The sequence below is a fragment of the Siniperca chuatsi genome, linkage group LG6, assembly GCF_020085105.1.
Source record: "Siniperca chuatsi isolate FFG_IHB_CAS linkage group LG6, ASM2008510v1, whole genome shotgun sequence".
Taxonomy (NCBI): Eukaryota; Metazoa; Chordata; class Actinopteri; order Centrarchiformes; family Sinipercidae; genus Siniperca; species Siniperca chuatsi.
The window spans coordinates 27,682,988-27,697,006 of NC_058047.1; the positions used below are offsets into that span (position 1 = coordinate 27,682,988).

At 41.6% G+C, this 14,019-nt stretch overlaps 2 protein-coding genes across 4 annotated transcripts in view; one reads left to right on the forward strand and one right to left on the reverse strand.

Moving 5' to 3' along the window:
• tbl1xr1a (tbl1x receptor 1a) overlaps positions 1–5,156 on the forward strand; it is a 43,836-nt gene extending 38,680 nt beyond the window's left edge. The window contains exons 14-16 of the mRNA XM_044198585.1: positions 489–654; positions 1,578–1,679; positions 1,800–5,156. Coding sequence (XP_044054520.1) covers positions 489–654; positions 1,578–1,679; positions 1,800–1,826 — 295 coding nt within the window. The 3' untranslated portion in view covers positions 1,827–5,156. The remainder of the gene's footprint in view (positions 1–488; positions 655–1,577; positions 1,680–1,799) is intronic.
• Positions 5,157–5,241: 85 nt separating this feature from the next.
• The window catches only part of si:ch211-51h4.2, an 83,632-nt gene continuing 74,854 nt past the window's right edge, over positions 5,242–14,019 (reverse strand). For all 3 annotated transcript variants that reach the window (XM_044198583.1, XM_044198584.1, XM_044198582.1), the window contains exons 14-18: positions 12,945–13,059; positions 11,768–11,870; positions 9,276–9,345; positions 9,047–9,150; positions 5,242–6,670 (exon numbers count right to left, since the gene is read on the reverse strand). In XM_044198583.1, the coding sequence (XP_044054518.1) occupies positions 6,460–6,670; positions 9,047–9,150; positions 9,276–9,345; positions 11,768–11,870; positions 12,945–13,059 (603 nt within the window). In that variant the 3' untranslated portion in view covers positions 5,242–6,459. The remainder of the gene's footprint in view (positions 6,671–9,046; positions 9,151–9,275; positions 9,346–11,767; positions 11,871–12,944; positions 13,060–14,019) is intronic.

The following is a 14,019-nucleotide window of genomic DNA, read 5'->3' on the forward strand; positions in this document are numbered from 1 at the left end:
ATACATAAACATACATTACAATGAAAATAAATGCTAAGCTGCTCATTTTTCCTGCTCTCCATGTGCTTTAATGAGAGCCTCCAACATGCAATTTCAAGTACATTCATTTGATTTTTAGCGTTTAATGACCTTACATCACAAAGTGTGTTGTTAAACACACACAGTACATTTGGAGTCAAAGTGTTGGGGTTGCTACTCATGGAGCTACAGCTGTCATATATTTGACGATCAGCGTTTACATGTGGAACAATGTCTGACAGTACTGTCGGAGCTGGACTACTTTAACGCATTGAAGTTTTAATTATCATACAATCTGACAAGTTTCGAAAAGAGCGAAGCAGAGCAACCCAAACTTCATACAAAACCTGCATTTGTGCACATTCTTGCATAATAAAAGGTACATTTTTTGAAACATCTCACTTGTAAGAGTCCTGATTCCACAGCAGCTCCTCTATAAGCCTGTTTGTCCCTGTCTCGTACTTCCACAGTGCTTCGTTTGACTCCACAGTACGTCTTTGGGACGTGGAGAGAGGAATCTGTATCCACACGCTGACTAAACACCAGGAGCCAGTCTACAGCGTGGCTTTCAGCCCAGATGGTCGGCATCTGGCCAGTGGCTCCTTTGACAAATGCGTGCACATCTGGAATACACAGGTAGGGACAGTGTGTATGTGACCTGTACACTTCAAAACAGTGCGAATACCCTGTTAACCTGTGCAGTGAAAGCCATAGTAATGGAGATCTTTTGGCCATAAAGACCAGCTCAATAAAGTCACGTGACATCACACCGTTCAAGCAAACATAATGATAAATAGAAATATATAGCTGCAAGCCCTGACGCACAGCCGGGACTAAATTGAATATGACATAAGGTATACGATAGAAACGTGCCATTTGACTGATTCCTCAGTTTTTCATTTCTTAGAGTATACATACACCGGGTGAAAAAAGCTGGTGGGTGTTGTAAGAGTTGTACTTTACACATTAGAGCCATTAATATAAACAATACTGAAGGTGCAGTTTTAAAGGTAGTGACAAACCGACAGAGTCTTCCACCTGACAGTTCCCTTCAGCTCTGTTGAGCTTTTTTAGCATCTTTTAGCTCATTGTTTTGGTTTTGCCTGCAACTCAGCTGTCACCCACCCAACACTTATCAGCTGTTCTGACAAACCGGCTGTGCCGCCCTCCCAGCACCGAACAGCAGACAGCCTAGATACAGTTAGTGACCAGCTGGTAAACATAGCGAAGATTCCACACAGAAGATTTAGAGGCTAAAGAGACAGATGTAAAAACAGAGCTTAAAGAAAATATTGAATGTTGGACTTGAGTTCACCAGGTGGACAGACGCACGACTGCTGCCCCCAAGTGGCCAAAGAAATCAGTTCCTGCAGTTTTAAGCCTCCTGCTGCGGACTGTTGTGAACGGTTCTTTGCTTGCTTATGTACACCATTGGGCTGAGTTATTTGTCAAAATACAGCAAAAAAAAAAAATAGAATAGGATTTTTTTTTTCTCCTGGAAACAGCGTAAAGCCTATTATCCCTTCCTTCACTCTCTGCTTCCATCTCTTGTGCTGCAGACGGGCGCTTTAGTCCACAGTTACAGAGGGACGGGGGGAATCTTTGAGGTTTGCTGGAATGCAGCAGGGGACAAAGTGGGAGCCAGCGCATCAGACGGATCTGTAAGTCTACACTCGACTGTTTGGATGGATGTTCTAGATGGATATTAACTGGGCTCTAGCTTTGATTGCGATAGCTTTTCATGAGTCCTGCAGCTTGATCTCTTTCCTCTTCTGTCCCAGGTGTGTGTACTAGACCTTCGGAAATAGTGCTGCCGTTTGTTGGAAGACATGGACCGACCATGAATGTGTACATAGCCAAATGACTGTCCCTGCCTGCCCTGCGTACTGCTCATGCTTACGACCATGGCCCCGCCCACTGACAGACAGGAAGCAGGAAACAGGAAACAGGAAGCAAGCACCCGACACAGGGATGAACAGATGGACAGACAGACGGATGGATAAACGGACGGATGGAAGTGCCCCTCTCTATCTGTGCAGACTCTTACAGAGAACAGAAGGGACGCAGTGAAAAAAAGAAAAAACTGATAGACAAAAAAAAGTTACAGATCCGTATATGTACCAAAATTTGGAAGCTATTTTTTTCTTTTTTGATCTTTAAACCATGCTCATCGTCATCAAAATGAAAAACAATGAAAAAAGTGTTGATCTTTGTTACTAGTTGGATCTCATTGTGCAGACATATCAACTCCACCATAAAATAAGATGGCACTTAGTTTTTTTAAATTTCAGATCTCTTGTTTCAATGTTTTTATATTTTTTATCTTTGGGGGAGGGGGCAGGGGCTGATCAGGTTACTAATTGGCGAAATACACACACACACACTCAGACATGCACACCAAACAGTGTCCTCGTCATGATTTCAAACCGATGTGGCAAACATAAAGGCTTTTTTCTGCAGCTGAGATTGGGTCACACGGTCTGACCTGCACTTTGTCTTCTCCAGAGGGCAAACTCTGGATTCCCCGTGTACATCCACCTGGCCATGATGTACATCTAGATGCTTTAAAAACCGCTCCCCTGCGCACTATTTGATCTACATGCTTTTACCCACAGTTCTCCCTGGACTCCGGCCAGTTTCAATTGGCAAGAAGCTGACCTCCACCTGTCTGAATGTTCAAGGCTGTTCTGGGTTTTAGGTAATGCAACAGTTAGTCAGGTCCCATCTCAGATTACATACTGTATTCAGCCAATAGGATTCCAGCAGTTCTTTTTACCTTTACAAAACATTCAAATTTATGGAACTGGTGGTGAATGAATAGTGTCCTCCTTTACATTGCTGATAAAGGCTTTAGTGAGTTTACACATCATTTGTAAAACTTCAAATATTTCTAATTTGATTCACCCTCAAAGGCCTCAAATCATGTGTGATGAAAAAGCTAAGCACCTCGTTTAAAGTGTCTGCTTTTAGTTTTTGCAGATTCGAGATTCTCAGAGGTAGATGCTCTGGAGGCAGAAATAATCTCAGCGATGTACACCGCAGAGCGTAGAGCCAAAGAGAACTCCACCGAGGAAGTGATTTTGGACACAGCCTCGGCCTGGCTGTATTAAGCTAGCTGTTGTAGCTAAACCTCCAACTTCAAAATAGCCATATTTGCCTGAGGTAGTGAGGCTGCCTGTTTATTTTTCAATCTCCTAATTGCCGTGTCATGAACGAATGGCGAAAAACGTCATTGCCACTGATATCGTAAATTGTATTTCGACCAAAATTTTGTCTCAAATTAGCCAGCTGGCTAACTTTGTCCGCTATGGGAAATGTCTGTTCCTCGGCTCTTCACTTAATTATTCCGCAGCAGCTCTGCCTCTGGGACTTACATAACTGAAATTTTAATCTGCTGAGATTTTTGTTTTACTGTTTTATTGCGCACAACCACCCACCCAGTTTTCTCTGGCATGGAGAGGAGGGCATCAGTGACTTTGGGCTGCTGTTTGTCAACAGGCTGCCTTTACCTTCTCACCTCCATCCTTCGTTCTTAACGTCCAAAATTCTGCTCGCATTTTATTCTGAGGTTCCTTACTGACAAGACATTTTATACTCTTTTAAAGACAAATTTAAAGTTACATTTTTGTAATTTCTTTGTAGATTTGAAAAATGTGAATTGATGATTTATTGGCAGTGTTAATTTCCATGTTCTATAAATTTGAAAGATTTCCTTTTGTTACTTTGATGCTATTTGCAAATATTGCAAAAAAAGGTTGACCCTGTAATGTAAGGCTTACTGAGCTGAGCTGTCATTCTGTAGGCACCTTGCCTGGGAAGAGTTTTCCCAGGAGCAAATTACCACTAAATTTGCTGTTTTAATAAAGAAATGTTTTACTTTTTCTTTTGCTTGAATATTTTTGGGAAGCTTTGTCCCAGAAAATGACTTTCTCCTGAAACTCCTCTTGGCTTACACGTAAGACAGTTCAAAAGAGTAACTCTTTAAATTGAATAAAATTGTAATTTTTCAATCAAGCCAGGACTCGAGGGAATTTGTTCCCCCTTTTCCATCGCTACAGTTGAGAGGCACTCAGATGTTCTGTGGAGAAACTCTGGAGGCAGATATAATCTCATTGGTTGAATATGGAGTGTCTAAATTGTTAGTGGGCAATGGGACATTTTGAGCACAGAAAAAGATTTTATGCACAATTATATTTTATAGAGGCTTTTAGATCTATTCTCTGCTCGGTAAATTTGTTTGTGTGGTTGCTCTTATCCACATAAGCGTTTTTCTCATTTGCCCTCTCTCAAATTCCCTGCTCTGTGTTCCCAAACCCTTGAGCACTTAAGAGTCTCTCAGGTTTGCCTGCGTGCTCGTTTAACAGTGTGCTTCCATTCCAGCCAACTGGATAACTGAAGTATCTGTAATTGGCTGTTTTGCCTCCGATCCGAACATTGGTTGGATCACCGGTCACTAAGGACGCACTCCCTACTCTAGCTTTGTCTGTGCTAAAAACGCGCGCACACAATTATAATGCCGTGCTTGAGTTAAACCTCAGTGGCCGGAGCCAAAGAACTGTAGTAGTATTAGACTGAACCCCAGTGAAAAGGCTAATCAGATCCTCCTGAAGCATCAGGAATTGGCCCAAAAATGAAGTTAACATACATGTTGACCTAACAATTCAAGTTTGGAGTCACTCAGAGGTTTAATGAAACCAAAAACATTCTATCTGCCTCCAGAGCACCTCTGCTTCTGAGAAATGTTTGTATAACTACAAATCAACTTTGTCTCCTGTAACCCCTGTAATAAATTGGAGATTTCTACTAATGGACTTAGAGATTTCATGTGTTCCTATTTACAGTTCTGTGTACTATTTGTTTTTTCTTCCCTGTATTTAAAGCACTTGAGCCAACAGTTATGAAAATATCTCGCACGGGAATATTCCTCTGATGTGTTCATGCCATCCTTAGGTCACACAGTTTGTCTGGGTAAACATGGCCGCCACAACAGAGCATCATGTCAGCAAAGCTGCATCTCTCCCATGGGGTCTCCAAGCCTTTGTTTTGTTTTTTTTCTGCAACGCGCATCACATCGATCTGTTATCATTTACGTCAGATCAGTGAAACAAAAGTCCAGAATAAAATATATTTTGATAAGAGTTTTGAGTTTTCATTTGTGTGTGTGTGTAGAAACGCCGTGTAGTGTCGGTGCTGACCTTACACCGTGGAGTAAGAGTACTCATGTTGATGTCAATCATGAATCCAAGTTTTATTCATGTCAAAACACACAAAAAATTGGCTTTAATAAGATTTTGAAGAGCCTGAACCTCCCCTCGTGTTCCTGTCATGCTGGTGGCAGACGCAATCAAGAGTCCTGTTTCATTCTCTGCATGTTTTCAAAGTGGGAGAAAGGGATTTTTTTTTTTTTGGTACTTCACATTGTCACGTAAAGGGAAGTTGCAGCCATTTGGACGAAACCTCATAGTTGCATTCCACTGGCTCCACTCAGGGGACTGGAGTGTGCTGTAGAGTTAGTGGATTGCAAAAATTGGATTCCACAGCTAAATTATTTGCATGTATAGGATCCTACTTCAGTTCGGTCTAGACCTGCTCTATAGGGAAAGTGCAATGAGATCATTTCTATTATGAATTGGCGCTACATAAATAAAATTGAACTGAATGAAAACAAAATGTTGGTGAAAATCCATCTGATCCGAGAGGAAGACATTCAACAGAATGCAGCGGAGCAGAGGTTCCGGCCTCTGGGCTTGGGAACATTTGCTAATGGGCCGCGGTGAAACAGTATCATTTTGCAAAAAAGCAATAAATAATAGAAAATAATTATGTAACTTTAAAAGGCTGTCATTTTCTAACATTCTCTAATATTGAGGCTTGTTGGTGTGTTGGGAGGATAAATGGAGGGATCATGCCTGAACCAAAACTGACTTGATGTGAGAGCATGCATGTCAGCTCACAAACAGACTAACAGGAAACCCCCCCGGCCGAACTTTGTCTAACTCAGTGAGCACGCTGATGCGGAGTGGAGAACAATTACGCTCATTTCAATTCAGGGCTAAAACGCTACATTTCATTAGATTTACAAAGCATGTGGTTCGGTTTTAGTTTCAACCGATGGCTGAAGCTATGAAAATGATGAAACCCAAGTTGTAATAAACTATATTTAACTTTGATTGCCTTGTGTAGACTTAAAATATCATCCACAAATTTTTGCATGAGCAGGGAGGCCACCGTAGTTGAAGAGACAAAGAAAAGAGCGCCCTCTGCTTGATAAGTTGAGTGGAGTGCGAAAACACAAAAATGGCCACCAAAAACAAATAATGCTTATCATCAAATTGTATCAAGAGCTTGGTAAGTGTGAATACAATATAAAAGCACTTGCGAAGCTTCTGATTTTTGGCCATTTCAGCTCTTACTGGTCCGTCTCGTATCTGGCTGCGAGGATCAGAGCAGGGCGGAGAGGTTGGCTGCTGTTAGACTCCCAGTCAGATTGGGGCTGTGTGGGTCCTGACTGTGGCTGTAGAAAGGCAGGTAATGAGCCACATCTGCCAGGGTCTGCAGGACATCATAGGTTACTGCAAACAGGAAGTAGGTGGGGAGCAGCCAACTGAGGCTGAAGACACAGTCACCTACTGGCAGAGGGACTGCAAGGTTTCTGATAGGACAGAGAGAGAGAGAGAGAGCATTTCACTCCAACTCTGACTGCCATTAATCTTTGGTTACTGACTATTGCACAACAGCTGTTATTAATGTTGTCAAAGGATTAAACTGCACTGACCAAGCTGTGCAGTCAAACATTCACAGAACTTTCTTTTCATTTCTAGAGAAGATCCCAAAGTTTCCAAACATACTAAATATCTGAAGCTCAACTTGGGGAAATTTTGTATAAAATGACGTCGACAATATCTCCATTTGATGGAATGGTGCAATGGAGGAAAACTGTTCGGGATTTAAAGCACAACTTATAGCCAGCTTTTAGGTTAACGCTTTATTTCACAGGGTCATAATTTCCTAATAAGTTTCCTGAAAATAACTTTGTAATTTGGTACTAACTTTAAATAAAAGCTCCATTTAAACCCACATAAATATTAATTCAGTATCGATTATTGGTAATTCACCATATATGTCGAATTGTATGCTTGCGTGTAGTCAACATTGACATTTTAGCAGGTTCAGCTGACCTGCTGTGCTCTGACTAAAATACTCTACAGGTAACAGTAGCACTTTAATAAACTATGTTATTATACTATACTATAAATGCAATGGAAAGGTAGCAAATAAACACTGTCTCTATTTCCCCTATAATTAGAACCAAAATGACACAGTTCTTTCCAGAAAACTTGCTAGGAAATGATTAAGAATTTGCAGATCTGATAAACACTAACACTAATAAAGCGTTACCAACTTTTTAAAGTTGATACTTAAGCCCATAGTGAAAAGTGATGGGAAAACTACATTTTTCTAGAATAACAGCTAAATATTTGGAATCACAATTAATCCTATATTGCTCAAATCCAAGTGAAAATGAGACTCAAACTAATAAAAATACTCTTAATATTCAGAAAGGTTGCTTTAAATGCAAACTGCAAATCGTGAGATGTGCTCAAATGAAGGCTTTTCACATTATAGCTGGACTTAATGTAAAACTTACTATAGTATATAAAGGCTCACTATACAGCCAGAAACCCACAGCAACATAACAAATGGACATATGAACACATATATACGCCGTGTGCGTTACTGGTCAAAGTGAGGTCACTGCACTCCAGCAGTTATTCAAGGAGACGAAAACAGCAGCAGCAGGGCTGGACTGGGCATGAAAAATGGCCCTGGACCTTTTGACTCAGACCGGCCCACCGAATAACCCCCCCAAAAAAAAACCACCCACACAACCAAAGCCACACTTATACTTAAGATTACTGAACAATATTTATAACTACTTAGTAAAATGTTAATATAATACTATAATGTTAGTATAGTATGAATACATTAATTATATAATGTTAGTATATTCATACCATTTCATATAATAGTAAACTATATACCACTAGTATAATATTAATTCCAACTGGACAATACAGCGGTTTCATTTTGTAGATTTTGTTCCTTCATTAAATCCTTGTAATGAAAAATGGTTAGTCTCTAATTTGTTAATGCTGAGTACTTGTCAATAATCACGACCATTCATGCATAATGAGTTCAACATTTCGAAAGTTAACCGTAGCACGTCAGACTATTTTTAATGTCCCGCCCTATCCAGGCTGTGATTGGTCGGTTCGTGAAAAGTGACAATGACATCGACTTTATGAAAAGCTGAACATGTTTCAACAAAAGGCAGCCAGTGTAGCTAAATAGCCAGCTAGCCAAACCCGAACCCTGCTTATCTTATCCCTGTTGTCTTCTGTCTTACGGCTTCAGCTGCAGAACCTTGACTAACAGTTGAACTGGTCTCGCTGGTCTCGCTGGGCTGGGCTGGGGCTGACTGGGCTGCTCGCTCTCCTCTCTGCTGCCAGTGCCTCCGGACTCACTGCGAGATGACTGACTGGTTACGGCGCCAAATTAATTGCCATTTTAAAACATTTGGCTGCATCGGCCTCGAGGGACTTCAACCTCTTCTCTCTCGGCACCACCTTTACGTTTTTTCTCTCTGTATTTGTCCATCTTACTCCGCTCCTGGCTATCCATGGGATGCCACCACAGAGATGGGAAAGGGGCGGGGCCCAGGTAAAGTTAGAATCAACTGGACCAAAAGTAACTGGCTGGGAGAGAGAGGCTGACAGATATAATACCCAATCGCAGTGGGCCTGGGCCAGTGAGCCACACTGGTGCGTGATCAAAGTGGGCCGACGACGCATATAATTTTGATACTCTGTTTTTGCATATGTGCTGTTTAATGAAGCCCAAAGGCCGGGGGAGGGGGATAAAGATGTGATTGGGCCAGGTCAGTGTCAGGAAAAAAAACAAAACAATGGGCTGATCTACCTGTTTAATGGACATGACAGACGTATTAAGAAAAACCAGAGGCACTCACTGGAATCGATCTTCTCTGGATTCTCTCATCATGATGAAGACAAACAGTCCAACTTCAGTGTTGAGGGAGAACGACACAACTTTGTCCAACATGACAACAAAGCCCTGAAGAGAGACAGAGAGAGAAAACGCCGGTGACTGGCAGAATTCCAGGCGAGTACTTCATCATCATCAATTGGAATTTTCTTCAGTCATCACTATAAGTGTGTGTGTGTTTGTTTATCATTTACCCTGGGATCACACACAGACACGATAAAGATGACACCAAATCCAAGCAGTGACATGAATCCTTTAGCCATGCTGGAAGAGAGACAGGTGCGTATTAGATCAACTTAATTAGTCAAAGTAAACACACGCGCCAAGCCTCTTCATCTTCGTTTATGTAAAGGGAGACAGAAATGTTCTGCACGTTAAATAATAACGGCCAGAAAGCGAGTTATAGGCAGAGACAAAGTAAGAATCCGACAGTAAACAGACTGTAAAAATAGGTTTGACTGGCTTTTGGGGAAATATGGTGTAAGAGCAGTGAAACTTTGAAAGTCTTGAGCCTGAAGGAATTTAACTCAACAGTGTAATACAGATTTTATGTTTGCTTAATAATAACTTTGTAATAACTTTGGCTGCAGCAGGATATGATTTGCACAATGACTATCAGTAAAAATGGCTTTGGAGGTGTTGAGTACTCTTTAGTTCACACGGTTTTTGACACACAGGCTTCTTTGGGTTGTCTGTAGCTTTTAAGTGGGAAGTAAAAGCTCTTCAGAAGTCTTGGGAAAGTGTTTTTTATTTCAATTTATTTAATTTTTAAAAGTATAGTTTCACAACATGGTAGTGATGTGTACAATTTGGCCTCCAAACTGACTAGCACTGGAGAGTAAAAGCTTTTGGGTTAGAAACCCTCTGATATTGATCAGGCTGGTGGAGACGGCAGCTCAAAGGGTCCTCCATGTACTGTCATGTTGTCTTGAAGTAAGCATTTGCGTGGAAAGTGGGAGAAGAGCAATAGGCACCATTTGCATTTGCCAAGTGTGTGATATCCAGATAAAATCCAGATGCAATTCAATACACTTTCTTTTACACTCGGCCACATATCCTGTATGTGTCCCGATTAGCCAGATCACAGATCTGATTGCAATTTGTCTTGGATTTCCCGGGCTACATGCAAATCAGGGTCAGCCTTACTCCAGTCCAGAGGGTGGTGGGAATGCACCTGATGCTCTTTGTAACTACTACAAAAACACCAGAAGAAGAATAACATTGGGCACTTAAAAGTGGGGTAGGCGATTCTAATCCAATACACGTCTTTTTGTCAAATTCAGCGAATATCTCCTCGCAGTCCGCTAGCTGTCCGTTCTGTGTGTAAATGTGAAACAAACACAGTGGCTCCGACCGAGCCACACAACACCATTCCAGCCATGATTTGTGTGTCAGGTAACGTTAAATGACTTGCCCGCGGACATTCAGTTTACTTTCTAGTTTGCCAAGATCTGCTGCTGTTGTGATGTTAGCTACAGTAGCAGGAGAGTTGTGAGCATCGCTGTCTGGAGCTGCTGTGCTGGCTCTGGGAAACCGTCTCGTCCTCTCTGGCTGTTAGCTTCGCAGCAGCAACTGTAGCGTCAGTTTGCTAGCCCACAACCTAGCTAAGCTAACCCACAACCTAGCTAAGCTAACCCACAACCCAGTTTTATAACTTTAGTTATATTACTTGCTGTGTCGTAAAGCATACTAGCTGAGGCGCTGTGTATAGAGAGCTAGAGAGTCAAGATGGCGGCTACTACTGAATGTACCTGTTGAAGTAAATGGCACTTGTTAAACATGTTAAACACTCCGGTGTTCTTTTATTCATCAGCCCACACTCCACTGCTTAACATATTACTTTTGCAGATCTATCTGCTCCATTCTATTTAGGGCATTTTTCATGGATGACATTTAAATGTGCCATGGCAGGAAAACCACAGGTGTAACTAATAACATTAATAATGACTGTATTCCATTTAGGCGTGTCAATCCCAGAGTCCTGCCATTGTGCATGCTGGCTCTCTGACATCACTTACTATTGGTACACTTTAACTGAAGGCAGCCATCATCAATGTTGTGCTTTTACTTCAGCTTTGACAGTAAAATGTCTGCTGTGAAAAAACGGCTGAAAATGGCAGAAATTATACATTATATTTTTCCCCATTTTATTTTAAATGGTGAGCATGTTAATAACGGCAGTTAAATTTCAATTATTACTGCAACTTCTGTTTTTTTTTTGTTGTAAATGTTGGCAAAACATTGTTTTAATACTATTGTTAAGTAAGAGGTGATTGTTCTTTCCTTCAAGCAGATATCACATCGTATAATTGCATTGATAGCTCTGACCAACATCAACGCGAGCCATCCAGAATACCTGAAAATACCTGTGTGGGACTATTGCTTCCTGTTGCCTGTTACCAGAACCATGGCAAATGTATGTAAGGCTGTAAAAAAAAAACTTTACGTTTATGCATCAGCAGCTGATGTTGGTGGACCTGGCACACCAAACCAAATACCCATATTTGCTGGCAGTCTCTAAAATCAACCATTATATCAGGTCACTTTTGTTTTGTTTTTTTACTTTTTCAGGCTCTTTCTTGAGGAGGTGAAGTATAAACTGCTGCTGTGACATGTTATCCCAAAGATGAGCCACCAAATTTAACGCTTTGGTTTCACTCCCGTCTCACCCATTGTGAGTACTCACCTTCTCACTGAGCAGATGTGCTGTTTGTTTGGCAGGTTTCGCTCCCAGGCTTTAGACAGCCACTCCAGTCTGCTGCTCCGCAACGAGCTCACCAGACCATCAACTGAAAGAAACCCAACCAGTTAGTCAATACGAAACACTTTATACCTAATGCTTAAAGGAACAGTTCAATATTTTGGGTAATACGCTTATTCGCTTTCTTGCTCAGTGTTAGAAGATCGATACCACTCTAACATCTTTCCCTTCAATATGAAGCTACAGCCAGCCTTAGATTAAAGGGGCCCTGTGGAGTTTTCTTATAAACAAACAAAAATTATGTTTATATGAAGTGTTTATCACCAGAACACATCGTGTCTATCCTTGAGCTCTAACAAATGTGTTGAATGCATTTTCTTCCTCATTCAACATTTGCAAAGCCGATTTTTTAAAATATTTTTTATCCTGCATTATTTACATCCACGTTTATTAGCTTGCAGTCTTCTTCACTGCCTTTTCTGGCGCACTGCTGCATACCTCGGCGCGTAACTGCCACATATTGATGAGTGGAATAGTGTGACACCGCTGGCAGGACTGTGGAACGCGTCACCCGCATGCACAAGATAAACAACACAGGGATCCACTCATAGAAAAACAGCTCCATAGCACTACTAGAGGTCTAAAACTCAGGGAACCTTCAAGTTACCATAAAGGCTGGAGGCAGGGGGAAACAGCTAGCCTGGCTCTGTCCAAAGGTAAATAAATCCACCTACCACTCCTCTAAAAGGTCACTAATTAACACGTTATATCTTGTTTAATCTGTACAAAAACTGAAAAATGACTTTGTGTCAAGCTATTTCTTTGGTTGGGCGCAGCGACTTCCTGGAGTTTCGTTGTCACCATGATTTTGCCAGGCACCACGAGGAGACTCCAGGACGTCACTGCGGCCAGCCCTTTAAAAAGCCAGGCTAGCTGTTTCCCCCTGCCTCCAGTCTTCATGCTAAGGTAAGCTAACCGTGTCCTGGCTGTAGCTTCATATTTATTCTACGGACATGAGTGATATCCATCTTCTCATCTAACTCTGCTCCCATTCGACTACAGTAAAAATAACACTAACGACTTTGTCTCTATGGCAGCAACATGAAGTGTGCATGCTAACAGAGTGAATTACTGAATGACATTCAAGCATGAGTAAACTTACTGGTGTGTTTCATGGCCGACCCCATCACCAGGAAGGACACGGTGACACTGATGGCTATAAACACCTGGATCAGCTCAGCCACCCAGGAGTACGCCCTGTAACGTTCATTAATAATCTACATGGGTTGGTGGGGAGGGTGATGGATGTTGGTGGATGTCGAAAATGAGAACACGACAAGGAAGAAGAGAGGTATGTTTTTGTACAAAATCGTCAAGCTAGTTTAAGTTTTGAAATAAAACGGAAAGGGAATGTTTTTTATATGTTATTAGTAAAACATCTCGACCGCTACATATGGTATGTTGCTGCTATGATAATTTAATATGATGATTTACGGATGTGTTAAAATGACCCTATATGTCATTTTGGCTGAGGGACTTGCTTCCCTCTAATCTAGCGGTCTTCCGTTCTGCAGGTTATTGTTCTGACCAAAGAGCTTCAGGTTTTCCACTGATTAGCTCCCTCTTTGAAGTGGGGCTCATCAGTGAAATCAACACTTTGGATGGAATGAAAACATGCAGACTGGCTCCCTATTTGTATAAAGTTTAATTTCGTGACAGACACAATTAACTCGGGTTCCATCACTAATTGTACTAGAGAGTCAGAGTTTGAATTTGTGTGAGCTAGGCTGATTTTAACATGAAAATCTTGCCCAGTCCAGTTTTATCCTCCTGAGCTAAATTCCCTTTAAAGAGGTCAAGCCAGGCCAGCTCCATTGTGCGATGGCTGACTACCAATTAGTTTGGCAGCCAGGCCCATCCAGCCACTACAGCTAATTGCTGCATGTTTCTATTAGCATCCCAGGAAGTTGTTAGCAGGGTAGAAACACTGCTTCCTATGTAATTAAATTGAATCTGTTTGATCCAAACACAGGCTTACCCCATCTTGCTGCAGCTGATTTCACCACAAACCATTATCTGGCCCTGCATGTGGCTCTAGGAGCACTTAGAGGCCACTAACACACATACAAAATATTCTGTATTGGTACTCGCTCACGGCTCTGCAGAGAGGCATATTGGATTCACACTCTCAACACAGCGGAGCCCTTTGGCCTAAAAGAAGAACTCAATTTGTCATG